Raw genomic sequence first — 26,773 nt, 5'->3', positions numbered from 1 at the left:
GAGCATGGACCCCACACCTGTAACTGTCTGTATCTGTAATATCTGAGCAGGGACCCCACACCTATAACTGTCTGTACCTGTAATATCTGAGCAGGGACCACTCACCTGTAACTGTCTGTATCTGTAATATCTGAGCAGGGACCCCACACCTGTAACTGTCTGTATCTGTAATATCTGAGCAGGGACCCCTCACCTGTAACTGTCTGTACCTGTAATATCTGAGCAGGGACCCCTCACCTGTAACTGTCTGTATCTGTAATATCTGAGCAGGGACCCCTCACCTGTAACTGTCTGTATCGGTAATATCTGAGCAGGGCTCCTCACCTGTAACTGTCTGTATCCGTAATATCTGAGCAGGGACCCCTCACCTGTAACTGTCTGTACCTGTAATATCTGAGCAGGGACCCCTCACCTGTAACTGTCTGTATCTGTAATATCTGAGCAGGGACCCCTCACCTGTAACTGTCTGTATCTGTAATATCTGAGCAGGGACCCCTCACCTGTAACTGTCTGTACCTGTAATATCTGAGCAGGGACCCCTCACCTGTAACTGTCTGTACCTGTAATATCTGAGCATGGACCCCTCACCTGTAACTGTCTGTACCTGTAATATCTGAGCATGGACCCCTCACCTGTAACTGTCTGTACCTGTAATATCTGAGCAGGGACCCCTCACCTGTAACTGTCTGTACCTGTAATATCTGAGCAGGGCTCCTTACCTGTAACTGTCTGTACCTGTAATATCTGAGCAGGGATCCTCACCTGTAACTGTCTGTACCTGTAATATCTGAGCAGGGCTCCTTACCTGTAACTGTCTGTACCTGTAATATCTGAGCAGGGACCCCTCACCTGTAACTATCTGTATCTGTAATATCTGAGCAGGGACCCCTCACCTGTAACTGTCTGTACCTGTAATATCTGAGCAGGGACCACTCACCTGTAACTGTCTGAACCTGTAATATCTGAGCAGAGACACCTCACCTGTAACTGTCTGAACCTGTAATATCTGAGCAGGGCTCCTTACCTGTAACTGTCTGTACCTGTAATATCTGAGCAGGGACCCCTCACCTGTAACTGTCTGTATCTGTAATATCTGAGCAGAGACCCCTCACCTGTAACTGTCTGTACCTGTAATATCTGAGCACGGACCCCTCACCTGTAACTGTCTGTACCTGTAATATCTGAGCAGGGACCCCTCACCTGTAACTGTCTGTACCTGTAATATCTGAGCAGGACCCCTCACTTGTAACGGTCTGTACCTGTAATATCTGAGCATAAAGGGGATGGAAGAGACATGTCCTTTTCACTAATCCATCCCAGCCTTGTGTGATTTTTTTTGTGTGTAAGCTACAGCAAGGACGCGTGAATCATGCAAACATTAGAGCCCGTGTTACAACCACAAACAAAGTACACATTGCTTACCTCCTCAGATCCCGAGCCAAATATCAAAAGATCAAAGGGTATTGCAGCTACCATGTCAATAAGGAACCAGCCTTTAAAGTAATGGATAGCAATTTTTCCCGGGTGGCTGACAACCTCTTCATTGGAGTTAACATATGTTGTGCGGAAATTGATGAGAATGTCAATGATAAACATTATGTCCACCATTAAGTCCACCACACTCAGCGGGTTACAGGAGTAGCCACAGTTTTCCTTGTCTTGCTCCTCTTGGTCGTTCAGTAGGAAAGCGGCCGAGTAGGGAGTGAATATGGCCGTGTAAATAACAAGCAGCAGAATTAACCAGTCCCAGACAGCCTTAAATGGACTGTAATGGAGAATTGTCCATTTGTGAATTCGAGGGGCCTGAAGCTTGTATTCAGGCAGGACGTCTGCTCCCAGTGACAGGACCTGTGTGGACAGCGATATAAATGTATTATCATTCACAAAAAATACGAGCATTCCCAGGTACAAAATAACTTTAGGACTGGAGTCTGATATTGGGCTCATTTCCAGTCATAACTCCATCCCACCTGAGACATAACTCCATCCCACCTGAAATATTACCCCATCTCACCTGAGACAATACCCCATTCCACCTGAAAGATTGCCCATCTGATGTCATTGCCCATCTCCCCTGAGACATAATTCCATCCCACCTGAAATATTACCCTATCTCTCCTGACAAATAATTCCATTCCACATTACCCCATCTCCCCTGAGACATTACCCCATTCCACCTGAACGATTGCCCATCTGACCTCAAACATTACCCCATCTCTCCTGAGTCATTGCTCCATCCCACCTGAGTCATAGCTCCATCCTACCTGAGACATAGCTCCATCCCTCCTGTGACATTGCTCCATCCCACCTGAGACATTGCTCCATCCCACCTGAGACATTGCTCCATCCCACCTGAGACATAGCTCCATCCCACCTGAGACATTATTCCATCCCACCTGCGACATTACTCCATCCCTCCTGAGACATTGCTCCATCCCACCTGAGACATTGCTCCATCCCTCCTGAGACATTACTCCATCCCACCTGAGACATTATTCCATCCCACCTGAGACATTGCTCCATCCCACCTGAGACATTATTCCATCCCTCCTGAGACATAGCTCCATCCCACCTGAGACATTATTCCATCCCACCTGAGACATTACTCCATCCCTCCTGAGACATAGCTCCATCCCACCTGAGACATAGCTCCATCCCACCTGAGACATAGCTCCATCCCTCCTGAGACACTACCCATCTCACATACATTTCTCAGCAGTGCTGCTGCCATAAAAAACAAATTCATACAAAACACAGATTGAGGAACAGTGCACACAAAAATACAGATTTCAATTTAATTTTTTCTTAAAATCGCATATCTCAGCAGACAAATATGGGTTACTACGCAAGGGTTAAAAATCAATTACTGTTTTGTTCTCCAGACCAGCTTATATTATGGATCGCACGACTGGCCACGGCAATATAATTTCCATTTCTATGCCGCGGAAGACGTGCTACATCGCAGAACCATGCACCGAAAAATGGATGTGACTGCACAACATCCACCTCAGAGAAATATATTCACAGAGAGAAATAAAGCAATCTGTCCAGAATGAACGCTTGAAAGCTTTCCTTCATGTGAACATTTCCCCGCTTCTCTCTGTGCTTTATGGTTTCATTATCATGCTCAGCATTGTTTGCCTCCTTTACTCTGATTTATTACAGACTCCAACCTTTTATCCCTGTCCTAGATCTCCTTTTATTAAGTATTGGACCCCACGTGGGGCCTCAACATGAAAACCAGCAATCAACTACTTCACTCACACAGGTTCCATACATGAACTTCACAATGTAGTATGAAATCTCAGGTTGTCACAAAGCGTGGAAATATTAATGAGTAGGAGATACCAAGGGCCAAATGGTTCTGAACCTGACCCTGAGCGTAGAATCCTTTCCACCTCTCTAGAACTTATAGACAGGTTTCCAGCATGGTCTGTAGATGGAAGCCTGGACTGGCCATCGGGCAAATTCAAGGAGGGCTACGATGGCCATGGACCGAGGCCGACCACGGAGCTCAAAAGATTTCCGTGACCGACCCATACAGGGCTGACACTCACTGAGCAAAGTTTAAGCAAGGAACTAAGTCCCTTTATGGGCTCGTGGGGAGATCAGAGACCCCTCTCAACAGCCTATTGCACACAGAGTGGTGCATGGAGTAGCTCATTTCAACTTGGGCCAAGTGGGCTTCGGTCACTGAGAGCATTACTGTGGGTTATCATGGCAGCCCTCTCAGTAACAGCAGAGCTCGTTGAAAGCAATGTGCCACTGGACCACTAGGATGGCTCCCCCTCCCTTGGCCAAAGGTAACGGAAGGGAGGGGGAATGAGTGTAGTCTTTTTTATTATTTAATTTTGCAAATATAAGGTGTATATAATCATTATCCCCACCCCCCTCCTCCCCTGAAGCCCCTACACAATACAACATGTGCACACACAACAGCTCCTGTACATGCACACTAAAGCTGGTGCATGCACACAACAGCCCATAACCAAACACACTGTAGCTCCTGTAAGCACATACACACACACAAAATACAGCCTATATTAATATACAGCAACGCTACAGCCCATATATGACAGCTCCTAGATACATGTATATGCACACTACAGCAACTAGATGCACAGAGCAGACCCCATAGACAAATACATACGCTATACCCTCTTGACACACAAATGCTATCTACTGCCCCTGTACATACACACAAATTACAGCAACTATACACAGGGCCGGATTAACATAGGGGCTGATGGAACTTTTTTTTAACACTACTCATAGGGTTGCCAGGTATTTCTCAGGGTTGCCAGGTATTTCTCAGAAGTATTTCTCAGGTATTTGAGGCTACCTAGTCGGTACTGGTATTGCAGTAATACCGGCAATGCAAATGTCAGTCTCAGTATAAACAGATTACTCTGCAATACCAGCGACAGCCAGTAGGGGTCGCTGCGTGTGTGGAGAGTGGCAGGGATAAGAAATTACAGAATCTCCCTCCCTGCCTCTCTCTACTCACTGATCCGCAGGGGAGGAGCTCTGCACAGGGAGTCCAGACAGCAGCTCCGAGCCTGCAGAGAGACAACAGCTCAGATAAGTAAGGGATGGGGGGGAAAGGCTGCAGGGAGACATGGGGACACAGACACTAGGGGGACACTTGGAGACATGTGAACACTGAGACACTAGGGGACACTGGGAGACTAGGGGGCACTGGGAGACCTGGGGACACAGACACTAGGGGAAACTGGGAGACATGGGGACGGTGAGAGACTTGGGGACACTGAGACACTTGGGAACACTGGGGAAACATGGGGACCCTGAGACACTAGGGACACAGTGGTCCCATGTATCCCAGTGGCCTCTAGTCTCTCAGTGTCCCCATGTCTCCCAGCCGGTCCAGTCCCTAGTGTATCAGTGTCCCTGGTGTCTCTCAGTGTCCCTGGTGTCTCTCAGTGTCCCTGGTCTGCCAGAGTCCCCTAGTGTCTCAGTGTCCCGATGTCTCTAAGTGTCCCCTAGTGTCCTAGTAACATTGGAACACTGGGAGACATGGGGACACAGACTCTAAGGGACACTGGGAGACATGGGGACACAAACACTAGGAGACACTGAGACATGGGGATAATGTCCCCTAATATAAAATAAAAAATCTCAGGCACTCACTGTGATAGATGTATGCAGGTTTATTGGACACCGCAATGTTTCGACCTGTACCCAGGTCTTTATCAAGTCTCCAGTGTCCCCATGTCTCACAGTGCCCCCAAGTGTCTCAGTGTCCCCTAGTATAAAAGAAAAAAAGTCACAGTGTCTCGGTGCCCCATGTCTCTCAGGGTCCCCTCATGTCTCAGAGTCACCCAGTGTCCCCATGTCTCCCAGTGTCCCCTAGTATCTCAGTGTCCCCATGTCTCCCAGTGCCCCAATGTCTCTCAATTTCCCCTAGTGTCCTAGTCACATGGGGACACTGAGAGACATGGGTACACAGACATGCCCTCTTTTTTGGGTATGTTCGCCCCTTTCGGCAGTTCTATTTATGTGATTTGCGTCAGTGACCCACCCTTTTACCCTGTCCATAGACCTGCTTTATTGGACACTGCTGTTAGTGGGTATGGATTTACTTGAAAGATGAAAGCTTAAAATTAGCATAGGGTATGTGTTTTCTCTTAGCTGCATCCTATGAGTTTCCCTCCAGCACCATCGCCATCAGATACATGACGCTTGGGAGGTAGAACTGTTTTAGTGCTTTTGGTCGATAAGATTTTGTAATAAAGTCCATCATAATTGTCAGCACCAGGCCCACTGGGCTCTTAATCTGTCTCTGCCTATACAAATACACACTACAGCGCCTTTACAAATACACTACCCTGTACAAACTACAGCACGTATGCATATACACACACTACTTCCCTTGTACACACACACACACACACTATAGCCCCTAGTTGCACATACTTTTCAGCCACTGGAAATACATACACACTACAGCCCCTGGTTGCAGTAAAGGCAGTTTGACATGTAAACATTTATATCGAGGAGCAGGGAGGAGAGGCTTGTTAGAAATAATTCAACACAAGGAAAACTGTAACCACATCACAAAACAAAAAGGGACATTCCCACACCTCATCTGGGAAAGGAGAGAACCAGAGGATAGGAGCATCGTACAAGGTTAAGATAATACTCATTATTAATGGTAACTATAACGGATCACCTGGCACCCCGACTGGGTACCTCCGTTAAAGGATGCTCCTAGAGCTTCCTGAGGGCTCCAAGCGCTCCGCAGACACCACAACCACCGCAGACTCCACAACCGCCGTAGCTTAACTGGAGTCTCGCCGTCTTCCTTCCACCCTGGATCAGCTTCTGTCCCCCAGGACCGTGTGGGGAAGACCTCTCCTCCAAGGAGAGCGTAACAGGAACAGCTCTTAAAAGAGCTAAGTGATTAAGGCTCCAGGGAGTATGCAGAGCATAGGAATCCCCAGTGTGAATATAGCTGTCCCCTCCAATCATGAGACAAGACTACGTGTTGAGGGTCAAGAAGAACACACACTCTGCTTTTATGCAATTCTCCCATGCAAGGGAGACGCCCACAGACAATTATACATTAGCCAATCACACACTGGTTACATCCCACACATCTCCTCCCCTTAGCCGGAGAGGTAACCCAATTATCCGTACAGTTTAAAATAAAAGTCACATATTATTAATTAGCACATTTCAAATACAAACATACCCAAAAATAATTTGAATCCGTTCAGCCGTTCGGGAGATAGATATAAGTCTCTTTTGACCGACCGCAAGCACATTTTCATGCCCAAAACAGTTCCATGGATTTGGGCTCTGCGGTCGGTCTATTTTACACTGAGAAAATGACTAAGTCCCAAGCCGCAGTGTCGAAGTAGAGTAGAAGGTACGGGTCAGCTGTTCGTGCAATTGGGTAGCCGAAAACAGTTCCATGGATTTGGCTGCACACACCGCTGACCGCGTTTGAATAAGTTAAAATGTTCCGTATTTGAATGGCGGCCACTTCGACGACTTGGCACTTGGACTGCATCCGAAGTGCCAGTTTAAAAGTACAAACCCTTTCTCTGGGAATTAAAGGGCCAGAAACAGCACTATAAGAATCAATTATGCCCAAATCAGTTCCTAGGAGGGCAATAGAAGTAGAGTTCATACAGATGTTCAAACAGCTACTAGATGCATACTTGCAAAAACAGAATATTCAAGGATATAATCTTTCAATGTAGGGTAATAACTGCTTGATCCAATGATAAATCTGACTGCCATTCTGGGGTCAAAAAGGATTTTTTTTCCTAGCTTGTTGCAAAATTGTGCTTCAAACTGGTTTTTGTTTGCCTTCTTTTGGATCAACAGCAAAAAAACAAATGTGAGGAAGGCTGAACTTGATGGACGCAAGTCTCTTTTCAGCTATGTAACTATATAACAATACATCCCAGCGCCATAGTCACAGGGCAGGAGGCTTGCAATCAGTCCTCTACAATGCCCAGTGGCAAATGGCAGTTTGTCACCGTAACTAGACATATATATGTAACACCTAGCATAAATATGAAATTGCTGAAAATACTAAATATCCAAATAGACGAAATGAGCCAATATGGATGGTGTGAGGGATCGTCTGTCGCTGCTTCCTATTACTGGCGAGTACCATAAGTACTGCACTAGAGCACCATAACCACTGTAAACCCCACGAACTGCCGCAGCTTGGTTGGGGTCTCGCTGTCCTCCACCCACTCTGGATCCAAGACCAGGATCCAGCTTCTAGTGGGTAGGCCTCTCCTAGTCCAGAGAGCGAAACAGGAACGGCTTTTATAAGAGCTAGTGATTATACTCAGGGGAGTATTGTGATATAGCAGTCCCCAGAGTATAAGTAGTTCTCCAATCCCCCAAACATGAGCCAAGACTTCATGAAGAGGGTAAAGCATTCTGTTTAATGGGAGCCACAGCTGGCATTTTATGCAAGTCCCCATGGAAGGGAACACACACGTGGACCTTGTGGGGAACAGGATGACAATTGTTACAAGCCAATGATAATGCAGTACAGTAGGTGACACTCCCACACATTACTCACAATCCCTCCCCTCATCCTGTGAGATAATTGAGTCAAGGCTTGTATGTAATTCAATTATCTCCAGGCAGAATAACATATTTTTTTATAAAAAGTGTCATAAGTACCCCAAAACACAACATATCCCCATGTAGCCCCGATCTGGGTGAACAACATATCCAAAAATCACCCAAATCAGAGCAAGGGTTCAGGAAATTCCTGGAAGTCTCTTTTTGACTGACCACACACATGGTTTTTATGCCCAAAACAGTTCCAGAGAATAAGGCTGCGCAGCCGGTCTATTTCAAACAGTCGAAGTAATGTTCAAATAGTCGAACTAAGCCATTTGTGCAGAGTCAGTGAGTGTATCTGGTTCGGTAGATTTTTTTCTACTGAGTGGCTCTCCGTTCGTGCAGTTCTAGTCGAACCTAACTGGAGGTGGAAATCCCAGCGGTGTTCGTGCCGTCAAGTGTCCGGTTTTAGTTCTATGCGCTCTACGACAAAACAACGCTGGACGCATTCGACTAAACAAGATGGCTGCCGCCACGCGTTCGACTATACGAACGGCGACCACCCAGCCATTCGTCAATTTGGCTGCTGTTAATTACAGCTTCTGGGAGGTAAATAGGCTGCACACTCCACTTGCGTGTGGTCCGACTGTTCGGTTGTTTGTTCGGTAAACGAACACCATAAGCATAATCCATTTGGTAGCCCCATATACTGAACAGTAGAGGGGAAAAGGCATAAACAAAGCCTTTCCACAGTCCTGAAGCCAGGTTTAACACAGGGGCCATCGTCTCAGGGTAGGAGGCTGGCAAACAGGCCCCTCCAAAAGTCAGTGGCAAAGTTCAGTTTGTCACAGCAGGTAATGAGAAATTATTGCCAGATTATGTAATACTAAAATAGGCTGCAAGGGGTGTCATATAGAGAAATGCTACAGAAAGAGTAACTGTACAAAACATATAAACCAGCAAAGTCTGCACTAACAACGTGTTGGCACCGGACAGAAACAGGAGAAATTATTGTCAAACCAAGGAGCTTGGACATGAAAGAAACAGGAGAAATTATTGTCAAACCAAGGAGCTTGGACATGAAAGAAACAGGAGAAATTATTGTCAAATCGGGGGGCTTGGACATGAAAAAAACAGGAGAAATTATTGACAAATCAGGGGGCTTGGACATGAAGGAAACAGGAGAAATTATTGTCAAATCGGGGGGCTTGGACATGAAAAAAACAGGAGAAATTATTGTCAAATTGGGGGGTTTGGACATGAAAGAAACAGGAGAAATTATTGTCAAATCTGGGGGCTTGGACATGAAGGAAACAGGAGAAATTATTGTCAAATCGGGGGTCTTGGACATGAAAAAAACAGGAGAAATTATTGTCAAATCGGGGGTCTTGGATATGAAAAAAACAGGAGAAATTATTGTCAAATCGGGGGGCTTGGACATGAAGGAAACAGGAGAAATTATTGTCAAATTGGGGGGCTTGGACATGAAGGAAACAGGAGAAATTATTGTCAAATTGGGGGGGCTTGGACATGAAGGAAACAGGAGAAATTATTGTCAAATCGGGGGGCTTGGACATGAAAGAAACAGGAGAAATTATTGTCAAATTGGGGGGCTTGGACATGAAGGAAACAGGAGAAATTATTGTCAAATCAGGGGGCTTGGACATGAAGGAAACAGGAGAAATTATTGTCAAATTGGGGGGCTTGGACATGAAGGAAACAGGAGAAATTATTGTCAAATCAGGGGGTTTGGACATGAAGGAAACAGGAGAAATTATTGACAAATCGGGGGGCTTGGACATGAAAGAAACAGGAGAAATTATTGACAAATCGGGGAGCTTGGACATGAAAGAAACAGGAGGAATTATTGTCAAATCGGGGGCTTGGACATGAAACCGTGAACCTACATACAGTGTCCTTTAAAGCTCTTCATAGATCTGAATGTTCACACGAGCCCAAACATTACCTTTGTCAGGGATTTCTTCAAGTTATGGGACACACATAGCAGGTTTTTTCATTATTGGTTCTGCTCTGTGTTATGATGGCATGATATCTCTGTATTGTGTGCGGACCATGCGGTTGTTGTATTACACAAGGGGTTTCTTTCATGTCCAAGCTCCCCGATTTGGCCATGTTTTCTCATCCTTCCTTTATCATTACTCCTATAGGTGTTTAGTGGCACCAGTTTGTCATTTTCACTAAGTTCTATTTACTTTTGGTGTTAAAATAAAGATTATCATCCTGTATCCTTTTCAATCTTTCCATCATCTCTGAGTCTCTCCTTTTCCCAATGATGTGTAGGAATCCCTCTTTTCTTTTACCCAACATAGTACACCACAAACAGACTGCTTTACACACATTAAACCACAAACAATCACCTCCACCAGCAAACACAGTGCAAGCGTGTGATTAAATTTGCTTGTGCTCTGTAAAACACGAGGCATTGTTTCCATGTGAGACCTCTTCAGCATGAGAGGCCCCGGAGGGACAGCTAACAAATATGTATAATTTGAGGTGGCGTGCGCGTCATTGTTAATGGAATGACATGCACCCTCCTACTGGGCTGCTCTTCCTTTAAATGCCCGGGCTAAATATTATTTCTAGTCTGGCCCTGGGAGGGGGGGCAGGGTATACATCACATGGGGGGCAGGGTGCATGTCCCATTGAGAGAAGGGTGGGCACTGTACCATGGGGGGGAAATGTACTATGAAAAAGAGGCAAGTCCCATGGATGACAGAGGTCACAAGGAAAGTTAGGGTTCCATAGGGAGTAAGGTTTAATGGAATGGGGGGGTATTAAGGGTAGGAGTTGGCATGTACCCCAGGAGATTCTGTAGAAAGTGTCCTCTATAACCTAGCTAGAAGTAATACATTCTATATATAGATGCCCCCATTCTCTCCTAATTCTCGCATGCTGGGTTATTGTATAAACCTCCTCTAGCTCATAATGTTATCTCAGGGAGCACACGGCAGCAGTAATATTATACAATTCTCTCGCTATGAGCTGGAAGCAGCCATGTTCTGTTTGAATCCCCCTGTTGTGGGAGCCATGGCCTGACACCTGCCGCCTCCTCCCCCTTACAGCAGCCGCAGATAATCCTGTGAACAGATATAGCACGTCTGGCTGAATCTGTGCCGACATTAACACAAACCCTGCCAGCTGTTCGCAACTTCCCAGCTCCTTGCTGTGAGAATGGCGAAAAGTCAGTCAATTCTGCCGCCAAGTGAATAATATGAACATACATCCACAGTTTATGGAAACGCTGAAATACTAACTGTAATATGACCAAAGCGTGACCACAACACACTATCATAAAGGTATTGCCCATGTACTGTGACACCGTATGGAAACTGTTGTTGCAGATACCCCTGGCAGAGGGTACATTTGTACAGTATTGTGAGCCTGGGTGAGAGCCACAATCTGACAGTCCTAAGGCCGTGCATATACCTGTCCAAGGCTGTGAGGAAAGAGATGTTCATCATGTGGGGAACACACTCCACAAGTAAAGGTTGGACGAACCTCACAAAAACAAATGAGTAAAAATCGCATTACGTGTAGAGCCACGGGTTGGCTTATTATCAGGCACTTCTCTCTCTGCCACATAAATCCTCTGAAAACTGCATTATTACATGACTTTCACAAGCACCAACAAAAAATACTCTAAACTTGTACTCTACTTCATTATCTGTCAATCTGTCACTCCACCATAACACCATTCTCAAACACACACAACCTGGCACTCCACCATAACACCATTTTCAAACACACACAACCCGACACTCAACCATAACGCCATTCTCAAACACACACAACCCGGCACTCCACCATAGCGCCATTCTCAAACACACACAACCCGACACTCAACCATAATGCCATTTTCAAACACACACAACCCGACACTCAACCATAATGCCATTCTCAAACACACACAACCCGGCACTCCACCATAGCGCCATTCTCAAACACACACAACCCAGCACTCCACCATCATGCCATTCTCAAACACACACAACCCGACACTCCACCATGCCTCCATTTTCAAACACACACAACCTGGCACTCCATCATAGCGCCATTCTCAAACATACACAGCCCGGCACTCCACGATAATGCCATTCTCAACAGGTGTGTTAGTGTTACATATACTGTAGTCTTACAGTATATTACAGAATGTTGAGTATTAATGTTACTGTAGCGGAATGGATCCCCAGATACACTTTTATTCCTGGTTGTTGGGCTGTCCATACACTCCCCGTTCATTTATCCAACTGTGACAACACCCCATATTTTAATGTAACCAAACCCCATATTTCTTTGTCCCAGTTATTTTTCCCTGCATTCTAATCTACCGAACACTGACAACCCCCCTGGCTCATTTAACTTCAAAGACTCCTCAAACTTAAGTGCTCTCTCTGTATGGCCGCTGTTTGTATAACCGAACAACACGTGCGCTTTTGAATGGCGGCCATCTTGTCTCCCGAAAGCAGGCAGCGATACCTGGTCGTCAAATGTATAAAACTCTAAGGCAGACACTCGACCCCGCGAACACCAGTGATTTGGTATGAACTGCTGCTTTTTTCCACGACATGCCAAGAGATCGCTGTTCGGTAGGATTGTTCGCATGAACAAGGCAAACAATCGATACCTGTGAACCAGGGGAACCGTTCAACTTTTGGTTAGTCTTGGAACTCCCAAAGGTGACCAGCCGCTACCACTGATTCTCTGGAACTGATTTGGGCAGGCACCACCTGTGCGGTTGATCAAAATTTTACCCCAGTGGCGATTCGGCTGTGTTCGTGGGATCTGAGTGCTATTTGGATATGTTGGGCGCTCAGATCCAGGCTATCTGGGGATATAATATTTGTGGGGGATCCTATATTTGTTATATATATTTTAGGGTATTTTATATATTGTACCTCTAGTGCCTGGGAGATAATTCGTTTAAGCAAAGTACACTAAATTATCTCCCAGACACAGAGACTGGGTATGCGAACAACAAACCAATTGATTTTTCCAACGACCTTAGGATTTCGTGAGAGTACAAACCAGTGTACTATACAAACGGGTTATAATCACTTAAGTCTCTAGCATTTCGGGAGTGTGCGAACGAACAGAGTATACAAAATACAAGGGGTTCGTTACACAAATCAACTTTGTGTGGTCCCACTGTTTGCACCTTCTAATCTCCGACCATCCCTGGCTGTTAACCACAAATTGATCGTAAGTGCAAGTGTTTTCCCTGTGTGGTTGCTGTTCGTATAACCGAACACACATGCTCTAAGAATTGGCGGCCATTTTGTCTCCCGAACGCAGGCAGCGGTACATGGTAGTCAATGGCATGTCACTATATCTCAGATATGCAGCCCCGCGAACACCCGGATAACTTGTATGTTAACCTGTATGTTAATATTAGCTAATGGAGAAACCTTGCACAAACACCGATCCTGGCAGCCCTGGCCCCACGAGAGTATCTCCCCTAACTCCCAATCGATAATAGGGTTATGTTCTTTCAACCATGGGTACCCCAGAACTATGGGAACGGAAGGAGACGAAATGAGCAGAAGAGATAAATTCTCCACGTGTAGGATACCAACATTTAACTCAATGGGTAAGGTCTCACGAAAGATAACAGGGTCTAGTAGTGGTCTACCATCTATGGCCTCAACGGCCAAGGGTGTCTCCCTTAGCTGGGATGGGAAATAGTTTTTACTAGCAAAGGCTTGGTCGATAAAATTCTCAGCAGCACCGGAATCTATCAAAGCCATAGCCCTTACTACTTCCCTCCCGCAAGTTAAGGAAACTGGTAGCAGAAGCCTGTGATCTTTATAATTAGGAGTAGAGGACAAAATAGAAACACCCAAGGCCTGTCCTCTAGAGAGACTTAGGTGCGAGCGTTTCCCGGGCGGCTAGAACAGTTCGAGAGTAAATGACCCTTAGCTCCACAATACATACACAAACCCTCTCTTCTCCTGTACTGTCTTTCCTCCTCAGAGAGGCGGGTATACCCTATCTGCATAGGTTCAGGAAGCAAAGATACCGTGGAGTCAGGACTTGGAAAAGCGGGGGCTAACCTAAAAGAAGGTCTCCGGTTCCTCTCTCGAGTGTTCTGTCTCTCTCTTAAACGTTCATCTATACGAGAGATGAATGAAATTAAATCCTCTAAATTCTCAGGGAGTTCTCTGGTAGCAACCTCATCAAGGATTACTTCAGATAAGCCATTCAAAAATACATCCATATACGCCTGCTCATTCCACTTGACTTCTGACGCCAGAGACCTGAACTCTAGTGCATAATCCACCAGTGTTTGGTTCTCCTGTTTCAGACGCAACAGTAATCTGGCTGCATTAACCTTTCTACCTGGAGGGTCAAATGTTCTTCTAAAAGCAGTTACAAAGGCGTTATAGTTATAAACTAATGGGTTATCGTTCTCCCATAATGGGTTGGCCCATCTCAGAGCTTTCTCAATAAGTAGGGTGATAATAAATCCTACCTTTGCCCTATCTGTAGGATAAGAGCGAGGTTGCAATTCAAAGTGGATACTAATTTGGTTTAAGAAACCACAACACTTCTCAGGAGCCCCACCATAGCGTACTGGGGGGGTAATGCGAGAAGAAGCACCCACTGTGGCTACCTCTAGACCTGAACCGACAGGAGAAACAGGGGTATTACGTATCTCCTCTGGTGGGTTATTGGCACGAGATAATAGAGCCTGTAGCGCAAGCGCCATCTGATCCATTCTGTGATCCATGGCTTCAAACCTAGGATCAGGAGAAGCCAGCTGACTGTTTGTACTTGCAGGATCCATTGGCCCTGTCGTAATGTCAGGATCGGGACAGGGATCCAACACGCAGAGTACAAACAGTAGCCAGATACGTATACCGGACCTTAGAATGGCCGGACTAACGTAAGTAGTACAGTATAGAATGGTCAAAGACAAGCCGAGGTCGAGGGTAACAGAAGACAGGTAAGCGAGAGACAAGCCGAATCAAGGGTAACAGAGATAAGCAGAGTAAGGTAAACAAGCCGGGTCAAAACCAAAAGGGATAATAGAATACACAAGCACTGAGTGACTAGAACAAGCTAGAACCACGACAGGGCAATGAGCTAATGAAAGAAGCTCTGTTAAATACCCTGTTCAGAGCAGTAACCACGACTCCGAGGCGTCCTGATTGGTCCTGCAGCAATTGAGTGACAGGTCGTTCCGGAGGAGTGTCCTGATGACAACTTCCTGCCTAGATGCTGTAAAAGGCAGTCACTCCCTCGCGGCCGGCCTTGCATGACCGGATAGACCGTGGGGAAGGGAGCCATCAGGCCGTCTGGATGGAGGAACAGCTAAGTCTCTACCTCTTTCGGAGGTAGAGACCACAGGTACCCTGACACCTAGCCACTGCAGCTGAGGACAGCACAAGGCAATCCCTGGTGGTCCGATTGAGAAGCTCTGGTGGTCCAAGAGGTAAGAGCAAACTCTAGCAGCTCCTGAGGCTAGAGTTCACTCTCACGAGATTTGGAGCGTTGCCGTGGTAACCTCGGAAACACTCCGAGCTTGTGAGAGAAGAGCTCCCGAGTCCTCTCTCCCCTCCCCTGCCAGCAGGAAACATTTCATGGTGCCCCCAGGGTGCCGCAGCACACAGTTTTGGGAACCGCTGGTATATTGAATATTAATGTTACAGTATATAGTAGTATTCATGTCACAATATATAATGGTATTAATGTCACAGTATATTGTAGTATTAGTGTCACGGTATATAGTAGTATTAATGTCACAGTTGTCACGTCCTGCTCTGTTCTGTGGAGATGTCTGGACTTGGCTTCTGCTATCCAGTACTCTTGTTACTATTCTTGTTTAGATTTTCTTGGTTTTTGGTTTTCAATTCTATTCTATATGGTTTTCTTTATGCTGGGATTTCTGGGTTCATTCCTGTAATCCATCCCTGGGATTCCCAGTCTCCAGGTTTCATTTAAATGTTTGTTTTATGTTGCCACACCCGTTTGTTTTCCATCATTCCTTTCTGTTTCAGTGTTCCTGCAGGCAGCTGCTCACGGCTTCTGCCCTTTCTTGCAGGTAAGTGCTATATATGTCTTTGGTTGTTTTAGCATACATTAGGCAGTGTAGGACCTGCCAGATATGGGGTACATTGGCGTTGTTGACAGGCTTATGCAATGTATGATCATATAGTGTGACTAAACCCCCATGATTTCCATATGTAGTACTTAGTTATTTCTCCTCTTGTTTTGCCTATGTTATCTTGTCTTGTTTTAGTTTGTATACCCAGTCCATGTACAGTCCTGTCCAGTTATGCCCATGTTATGTTCATGTTTTCCTCATGTCTTGTGTATATGTTCTGGGTTTAGCTTACTATCCTTCTCTGGTTCTGGGTTCTATTAGTTCTGTCTTGTTTTCATGTTTGGTGCCTATCTCTAGTTTGCCTTGTTTCTAGTACTGGATACAATCTTGCTGCAGAGCCTCCCAATTCAGCTCCTGGGAGGTCTGCTAATTTCCAAGCTCCTAGTTCCTGGTATCCGCTGAAGCTGATTCAGGGTCTTGGTAGGTGGCTGCACAAACGCTGGTGCTCAACACCAGGGGGCGTGCGGTTACCCTGCACCAGACCCTGCTAATCCACCTCCACACTGTGACTCCTACTCTGAACATCAGGCATACTGGGTCCCGGTCCTGCACCGCTGCCCGGACAGTGTCTGGGTTCCGGACACCGGACCGCCACCCTGACAACAGTATTAGTAGTATTATAGTAGTATTATAGTAGTATTAATGTCACAGTATATAGTAGTATTAATGTCACAGTATGTTGTATTATTAATGTTCCAGTATATAATAGTATTAATGTCACAGTATGTTGTAGTATTAATGTCACAGTATATAATAGTATTAATGTCACAGTATGTTGTAGTATTAATGTCACAGTATGTTGTAGTATTAATGTCACAGTATGTAGTAGTATTAATGTCACAGTATGTAGTAGTATTAATGTCACAGTATGTTGTAGTATTAATGTCACAGTATATAGTAGTATTAATGTCACAGTATGTTGTAGTATTAATGTCACAGTATGTTGTAGTATTAATGTCACAGTATGTTGTAGTATTAATGTCACAGTATGTTGTAGTATTAATGTCACAGTATGTAGTAGTATTAATGTCACAGTATGTAGTAGTATTAATGTCACAGTATGTTGTAGTATTAATGTCACAGTATATAATAGTATTAATGTCACAGTATGTTGTAGTATTAATGTCACAGTATGTTGTAGTATTAATGTCACAGTATGTAGTAGTATTAATGTCACAGTATGTAGTAGTATTAATGTCACAGTATGTTGTAGTATTAATGTCACAGTATATAGTAGTATTAATGTCACAGTATGTTGTAGTATTAATGTCACAGTATGTTGTAGTATTAATGTCACAGTATGTAGTAGTATTAATGTCACAGTATGTTGTAGTATTAATGTCACAGTATGTAGTAGTATTAATGTCACAGTATGTAGTAGTATTAATGTCACAGTATGTAGTAGTATTAATGTCACAATATATAATAGTATTAATGTCACTCACCCCCTATCTCTATGGCCGTGCTTTCACCCTTATCACCGACCACAATTCGTTGGTCTGGCTCAACCGGGTCTCAGGGGACAATGCCCGTTTGCTGCGCTGGAGCCTTGCATTACAACCTTATGATTTCACCATGCATTATCGCCCAGGCAAGCAAATCGGAAATGCAGATGGACTGTCACGCCAAACTGACCTGATATCGGACTGAAACTTTGAATTTCCCGACAACCCTCCTGAACCAGGAAAGGTCCAACCGGGTCTGTCGGAGCAGGGAGAAAAAGGGGGGCCATTGTAAAGGATTTTTATGTATTTACCTGTGTGCCTTCGGTTATGCCTTCTCCCTGCAGTGTAAATTCGTGTAATAAGTTTGTTTCTTTTATGTATGTTGAGCAATGTATTCGTCTACCGAACAGAGACCACCCTGGGTAGCAATCAGAACTTAGAACGTTGAGGAACTTAATTGCTCCTAGGTGGCCGCCATTCGTCATACGAACACGTGGCGAGAACAAAGGATGGCGGCCATCTTAAATCTCACGAACGCGGTCAGCGGGACTTACGCATGAATTGCCTGGAACTGTTTTCGGCATGGCAATTCCGCGAAGACCCGGTCACCATGGAAGTCCCGGCTGACTACCTTCCACTTCACGAATCAAACCGGCATTCGGGAGGTGGAATCTACCGAACAAGGGGAGCATTTCTATATAACCAACTGCAACGTTCGTATGGTAGTTTTCGTGTAATTAGGCGCGAACGGAGACCGGCTCTTGCTACTGATTTCATGGAACTGTACAGCGGATACCACCACATGGCGATCCGGTCAAACTTCTACACGATGCGACACAGAAACTACCGAACGGAATTTCGTTAGATTTGGATATGTGACTCCCAGTATCCTCAGCTACCCAGGGATGTAATGCTATAATTGTATGTGTTATAGAAAGTACTTTTCTGAAAATGCTGTAAATTGTAATGTTTCTGGCCAGCAGATAATTGAGTTTAGTATGTTGCTGAAACTCCATTATCTAGCCTGGCCCAGAGGAGGAGTCTGTTACTGTATAAATTGAATGCCTGTTGCTCCCAGTAAATCAGTCTTGTTCCAGCATTAAGCCTTGGCTCATGTGTGGATTATTTGGCGATACCAACGATATTGATTCCTGTGGATTATTGGGAATATTCTTTTATGGGGAAAAAGGGAATACTGGACGGTGATACAAACTACTACCGTCACAGTTAAAGTATATAATAGTATTGATGTCACAGTATTTCGCATTATTAATGTCACAGTATACTACATTATATTGTAGTATTAATGTCGTAGTATATTGTAGTATTAATGTCGTAGTATATTGTAGTATTAATGTCACAGTATATAATAGTATTTGTAACGGCTACCCAGATAGAGAGAGGGTATCAGCCGTTGGAGACGTCCTTTTTCCTGCAAGCTGCCGTGGAGAAGTAGAGCTGGTGTAATCCCATCCACGATATCCAGAGAGAGAGGCAGGTTCAGCTGTAAACAGGAGCAGAGTAATATTCCCAAATAATCCCCTTCCAAGAACGAGACGAGGCTACGTTTTGAAGGGTCAAGATGAACTGAGGACTGGAACACCCAGCCTGCTTTTTATTAGAAACAGATACATACAGGACACTCCCAGGGGGAGGATGAAAACAACCAATAATACAGATGGTAACACCCCCACGTCTCCTCCCCTCAGATAACTACATAACATAATTAAAATGTCCACATTTTTACACAAGTTCTGGATGTACCCCAAAAACAGGGGGTACAGCTTTAAATCCGGTAGCGCTGGATAGCTCTCCTTCAGGGGAACAATATATCCAAAAATCAGCCCATTCGGATGTATAGTTCGGGAGATACAATGTTCCAAAGTTTTGACCGACCGCACAGACCAACTAGCCGAAATTAGTTCCATGAGTTTTGGCCTTGCAGTCGGTCTCCGTTCGCACGGTAAAAAGGTACGAAAATCTTGCCATCCATTCGAATCGCGGGGTTCGCTGGAATCCCCATAGATGATTGAGTATAACTACCGAATGGTGGGACGTTCGGTAGTTTCCATACGAACTTATGGAGGTCTGGAGGATTCAGCGGTGTTCGCCTGTTTGCGTATCCGTTTTTAGTTCCATGCGGTTACAGGCAAACACCGCTGTTCGTACACAAGATGGCCGCGAACACGTGTAAAGTCCCGAAATGGCGGCCACCTATATTTTACATACGAAATTCGTACGGAATCAGACGAACAGAGGAATGAAACGAATAGATGATTAAGTTGTAATTCCCTTGTTTGCTTCACATCCACCAGAGATTTGTAAGGATCTGTTACAGTATTGATGTCACAATATATAGTAGTATTGATGTCACAGTATAGTGTAGTATCAATGTCACCGAATATTTCAGTATATTGCAGTATTAATGTTACAGTAGCCCTCTTTTCCCAGCATTGCCAGGGTTAATTCTCCAGGCAGGCTCCTGGCCCAGGGTTTGCATACTATACAGATCTGGTATTGTTCCATCGGTTAAAGGGATACTATGGTCACCCAGATCACTTCAGCTCATTGAAGTGGTTTGGGTGCATTGTCCTTGTCCCCCCTAGGTTTTAGATATACTGCAATGATTACTTTGCAGCACTAAGATAGCCTCTAGTGGATATCTAACAGACTGCCCCTAGTGGTTTATAGGGGAGCTCCAATATCCAGCATAACTATCTCCGCTGTAGAATCCTTGTAGCCGAGGAAGCAATCCAATAGCCAAGGCAAAATCCCCCCAATAACCGGACGACACACAGTTCTGGGAGTCAACTGATTTTATGCAACTCCCCATGCAGGGGGTTCCTTAAAGGAAAACTATAGTCACCTAAATTACTCTAGCTAAATAAAGCAGTTTTAGTGTATAGATCATTCCCCTGCAATTTCACTGTTCAATTTACTGTCATTTAGGAGTTAAATCACTTTGTTTCTGTTTCTGCAGCCCTAGCCACACCTCCCCTGGCTATGATTGACAGAGCCTGCATGAAAAAAAACTGGTTTCACTTTCAAACAGATGTAATTTACCTTAAATAATTGTATCTCAATCTCTAAATTGGACTTTAATCACATACAGGAGGCTCTTGCAGGGTCTAGCAAGCTATTAACATAGCAGGGGATAAGAAAATCTTAATTAAACAGAACTTGCAATAAGGAAAGCCTAAATAGGGCTCTCTTTACAGGAAGTGTTTATGGAAGGCTGTGCAAGTCACATGCAGGGAGGTGTGACTAGGGTTCATAAACAAAGGGATTTAACTCCTAAATGGCAGAGGATTGAGCAGTGAGGCTGCAGGGGCATGTTCTATACACCAAAACTGCTTCATTAAGCTAAAGTTCTTCAGGTAACTATAGTGTCCCTTTAAATCATATTCCAGGGGCATTCCCCTGATGGACCTGAGTGGGAACAAGGGACAAATCAACATTTCACAGACTCCTTCTCTGTGCCCGAGAGATATTGAGTAAGAGCAACTCTTTAATTCAATTATCTCTCAGGTACAGAAAATATATACAATAATTGCAAACACCATATACCACATTTTAATATTTCAGAACCCCATGAAAGTCACATCACCGAACAGCTGGGATCTGAGCGCCCACTTTGTCAAATTATCACTCAGATCCGTTCGGTGGTTTGAGAATATCATACGAGTGAAGTTTTGACCGGTCGGCCACAAAGTGAAGCCCCAAAACAGTTCCAGAGAAATTTAGGCTCGACTGGTCATCTTTCGGGGGTTCTCACACTAATGCTGACGAAGTCTCCCCCTGGCTGCTAGCATACGAATGTTCCCCCTGTTCGGTAATTTAGGTCTTCCGAACGTCGTTCTCATACTGGTTCGGGAAGTTGTATGGGCAGCGGTATCAGTTTCCCGGGTGTTCGCGAGGTAGAGTAGACGAAATTAGTTCCAGGTCGTCGACAACCATGTACCACTGCCCACATTCGAGAGACAAAATGGACGCCGTTTGTTTGCACACATGCATTCGGTAATACAAATGGCGGCCACACAGGGGAAGCACTTTCGTTAACAAGCGATTTGCGGTAAACAGCCAGGGTTGGTAGGTTGTTAAAAGATGCAAACCCATGGGCCACACAGATCAGTTTGGTAAATGAATTGGGGGGGGGGGGGGAGAACACTACAAACAAAGGGGATGAAAAAGGGTATTAAAACTTTATTCTGCTACATGGTTATCTACCAGACTGCCCCTAGTGGTTATCTACTAGACATCCCCCAGTGGTTATCTACCAGACTGCCCCATGTGGGTATCTACCAGACTGCCTCTAGTGGCTATCTACCAGACTGCCTCTAGTGGCGATCTACCAGAAACCCACAAATGCTCCCCAGTGGTACTTAGCCGCTACCGTTATGGAACTAATTTTGGCATGAGGACTTTGTGGGTCCCCATGAGGACTTTGTGGGTCCCCATGAGGTGACCGTGCGGTTCCTGGACAACTTGGTTTGCGGTTTTGAACCAATTTGAAAACCGCCAGGAGAGCACTTTTTGGAGGGAGAACAAACCCTCCCTGAGAGCCAGGCGAAGGACCCCTTATTGCGGCCACATGAGCTCCTGAATGTTGAACGGCAAATGCACCAAACACCCTGGAGCTATTTTGGACATAGGACCACATGTGCGGCCGGTCAGAATTTTTAACACGGTGGCGTTTCCCCTACTGTTCATGGATCTGAGTGCTATTTGGAGAAGTTGGGCGTTCAGATCAGGGCTATTTGGGGATTTATTATTTGTGGGGTTATTTTATGTTTTTATATTTTGTGTTTGTCTCTCTGTTCCTGGGAGATAATCAATTTACCGTCTTTAATACAATTTTCTCCCAGACACAGATATTTATGGGAGGGGCTTGCATTATATTGTGTGGAGACCCCCTGCTGGAGGTTGTGTATATAAGCAGGCAACTTGGCCATAATAAACCAGTTCCTGTACACCCTTCACTCAGTCTGGGCAAGTGTTTGGGTGGATCAGCTATACTCTCCGCAGGAGAGCTTAATCACTTGAAGCTGTACCCAGGACCCTGTTCCAGTGCGGGCAGCGATGGAAAGACCCCGGCTAAGCTTCGGCGGCTAGAGGAGAGCTAGGAAGCAGGCTTGATGGAGGTACCCAGTCGGGGTGCCAGGCATTCTATCACAGCGGCACATGCACAGTAGGAGTCTGGTAGATAGCCACTAGACGGATGACGTTGGAGAAGGCAGAGCACTGACCCAGCACTGAGGTACACCAGAGCTGGAATCGGGTAAGTAAATAAAGGATTTTTAACCTTGTATTGGTCAGGGGGCCGTGAGGAAGGGGGGAGGCAGAGGGAGCTATGGTATTAGGAATACAGCACAGAGAGACAGCAAGGGCATGGAGACAGGGCACAGAGAGACAGATAGGACATGGAGGCAGGGCACAGAGAGACAGATAGGACATGGAGGCAGGGCACAGAGAGACAGATAGGACATGGAGGCAGGGCACAGAGAGACAGATAGGACATGGAGGCAGGGCACAGAGAGACAGATAGGACATGGAGGCAGGGCACAGAGAGACAGATAGGACATGGAGGCAGGGCACAGAGAGACAGATAGGACATGGAGGCAGGGCACAGAGAGACAGATAGGACATGGAGGCAGGGCACAGAGAGACAGATAGGACATGGAGGCAGGGCACAGAGAGACAGATAGGACATGGAGGCAGGGCACAGAGAGACAGATAGGACATGGAGGCAGGGCACAGAGAGACAGATAGGACATGGAGGCAGGGCACAGAGAGACAGATAGGACATGGAGGCAGGGCACAGAGAGACAGATAGGACATGGAGGCAGGGCACAGAGAGACAGATAGGACATGGAGGCAGGGCACAGAGAGACAGATAGGACATGGAGGCAGGGCACAGAGAGACAGATAGGACATGGAGGCAGGGCACAGAGAGACAGATAGGACATGGAGGCAGGGCACAGAGAGACAGATAGGACATGGAGGCAGGGCACAGAGAGACAGAGAGGACATGGAGGCAGGGCACAGAGAGACAGAGAGGACATGGAGGCAGGGCACAGAGAGACAGAGAGGACATGGAGGCAGGGCACAGAGAGACAGAGAGGACATGGAGGCAGGGCACAGAGAGACAGAGAGGACATGGAGACAGGGCACAGAGAGACAGATAGGACATGGAGACAGGGCACAGAGAGATAGGACAGAGAGACAGATTCCAGGGGCATTACCCTGATGGACCTGAGTGGGAACAAGGGACAAATCAACATTTCAAAGACTCCTTCTCTGTGCCTGAGAAATATTTGAGTAAGAGCAACTCTTTAATTCAATTATCTCTCAGGTACAGAAAATATACAATAATTGCAAACACCATATACCACATTTTAATATTTCAAAACCCCATGAAGGGGCACAGAGGCAGAGAGGACATGGAGACAGGGCACAGAGAGACAGAGAGGACATGGAGACAGGGCACAGAGAGACAGCAAGGGCATGGAGACAGGGCACAGAGAGGACATGGAGACAGGGCACAGAGAGACAGCAAGGGCATGGAGACAGGGCACAGAGAGACAGAGAGGACATGAGACAGGGCACAGAGAGACAGACAGGGCATGGAGACAGGGCACAGAGAGACAGCAAGGGCATGGAGATAGGGCACAGAGAGACAGAGATGGCATGGAGACAGAGAGACAGAGGGGGCATGATGAGAGTTTACAGAGACATATAGGGCATGGAGACAGCGCACAGAGACAGAGAGGACATGGAGACAGGGCACAGAGAGACAGAGAGGGCATGGAGACAGGGCACAGAGAGACATATAGGGCATGGAGACATATAGGGCATGGAGACAGGGCACATAGAGACAGCAAGGGCATGGAGACAGGGCACAGAGAGACAGAGAGATAGGGCATGGAGACAGGGCACAGAGAGATAGAAATGGCATGGAGACAGGGCACAGAGAGGGCATGGAGACAGGGCACAGGGAAAGGGAAACAGAGGGAGATACAGGGCTGGAGATAGACAGTGAAGGACACAGTGACAGGTAACTGAAAAAGACAGGTTCCATTTTAAGGAAAGGAGGACACTGTGTTTCTTACCGGTTTGAGTGTATTGTGGAGGCCCATTGTCAGCCTATTCACTCACATAGAGACCTGAGCAAAACAAGCAACCCCAGCACCTCCCGCACGCAACAGCTGTGCCCGCTTCCCAGGGGATGGCAGGGAGGGAGCAGCAAGCAGACAAGGGCACCGTGAATTGGGGGCACAGAGAGAGAGAGAGCACAGCTCAGCAACAAAGAGAGAGTCAAGAAAGAGAACTAGGGGCACCAAAAGGGAAAGCACGGGGAAAGGGAAAGCACGGAAAGAAGTGGGGGGGAAGCAAAGAGAAGCCCAGGAGAAAAGAGCAGATTGAGACAAAAAGGTGTCACAAAGCAGATAACATGGGCATACACAGTACTACTTCTCACCAGCAGGGGGCACCACTAGTGGGTACAGAGAGTGGGGTACAATGTGAACCTTTTTACCAGCAGGGGCACCACTAGTGGGTACAGAGTGAACCTTCTCACCAGCAGGGGCACCACTAGTGGGTACAGAGTGAACCTTCTCACCAGCAGGGGCACCACTAGTGGGTACAGAGAGTGGGGTACAATGTGAACCTTTTTACCAGCAGGGGCACCACTAGTGGGTACAGAGTGAACCTTCTCACCAGCAGGGGCACCACTAGTGGGGTACAATGTAAACCTTCTCGCCAGCAGGGGGCACCACTAGTGGGTACAGAGTGAACCTTCTCACCAGCAGGGGCACCACTAGTGGGTACAGAGTGAACCTTCTCACCAGCAGGGGCACCACTAGTGGGGTACAATGTAAACCTTCTCGCCAGCAGGGGGCACCACTATTGGGTACAATGTGAACCTTCTCGCCAGCAGGGGCACCACTAGTGGGGTACAATGTGAACCTTCTCGCCAGCAAGGGCACCACTAGTGGGTACAATGTGAACCTTCTCGCCAGCAGGGGCACCACTAGTGGGGTACAATGTGAACCTTCTCGCCAGCAAGGGCACCACTAGTGGGTACAGAGTGAACCTTCTCACCAGCAGGGGCACCACTAGTGGGGTACAATGTAAACCTTCTCGCCAGCAGGGGGCACCACTAGTGGGTACAATGTGAACCTTCTCGCCAGCAGGGGCACCACTAGTGGGGTACAATGTGAACCTTCTCGCCAGCAAGGGCACCACTAGTGGGTACAATGTAAACCTTCTCGCCAGCAGGGGGCACCACTAGTGGGTACAATGTGAACCTTCTCGCCAGCAGGGGCACCACTAGTGGGGTACAATGTGAACCTTCTCGCCAGCAAGGGCACCACTAGTGGGTACAGAGTGAACCTTCTCACCTCAGGGTGCACCACTAATGGGAATAAAGTGAACCTTCTCACGAGCAGGGGGCACCACTAGTGGGTACAGAGTGAACCTTCTCACCAGCAAGCGGGCACCACTAGAGAGTAGAGAGTGTACCTTATCAGCAGAGGGCACCACTAGAGAATGCACCTGTTCATTTTGTGTGAAGGCTTAGTGCTGTATATTTTTTTGATTGGTTTTGCCCCTATGGATGCACTATTTACAGGGTTATTTGTCAGGATTTAAAGGGTTTCTCCAAGCACCATATTTTTGTTTTGAAGTGGTCACAGCCGATCAATGACCAGCAAATGCTGGGTGCATGTCACCCTCCTTGAGAGGAGGCTCAATGCCTGGCAGGACCTGGGTCAGAGGGCAAACCATTGCAAAGCAGAAGGCCCCATAACAGGGGAATGACACCAGGGTACTCCTAGCAGCATAACCACTACAGTGGGTGTGACTGTAGTCGTTTATATCACCGTCCAGTATTCCCTTTTTCCCCATAAAAGAATATTCCCAATAATCCACAGGAATGAATATCGCTGGTATCGCAAAATAATCCACACATGAGCCAAGGCTTAATGCTGGAACAATGAAACAAAGAAACAAAGTATATACACTAAGAAAATACACGTATACTGTGATAGCTCCAGGTGAACTTCACAACCACCTGTAGAAATGTATAGCAAATAGACAAAAGTGGAAACCACCCAGAATACGTATAATAGATAGAATACAAAAGGACAAC

General features: G+C 46.2%; 1 protein-coding gene across 1 annotated transcript in view; it reads right to left on the bottom strand.

The window, feature by feature from the left end:
* The window catches only part of KCNH2 (potassium voltage-gated channel subfamily H member 2), a 347,866-nt gene that overhangs the window by 80,421 nt on the left and 240,672 nt on the right, over window positions 1–26,773 (bottom strand). Inside the window, exon 6 of the mRNA XM_063452917.1 lies at window positions 1,423–1,848. Within this exon, the coding sequence (XP_063308987.1) occupies window positions 1,423–1,848 (426 nt within the window). The remainder of the gene's footprint in view (window positions 1–1,422; window positions 1,849–26,773) is intronic.

This window comes from Pelobates fuscus, chromosome 4 (genome assembly GCF_036172605.1).
Source record: "Pelobates fuscus isolate aPelFus1 chromosome 4, aPelFus1.pri, whole genome shotgun sequence".
NCBI classification, from domain to species: domain Eukaryota; kingdom Metazoa; phylum Chordata; class Amphibia; order Anura; family Pelobatidae; genus Pelobates; species Pelobates fuscus.
The sequence above is the reverse complement of the archived record's forward strand: the minus strand, read 5'-3'. Positions and strand labels throughout refer to the sequence as shown.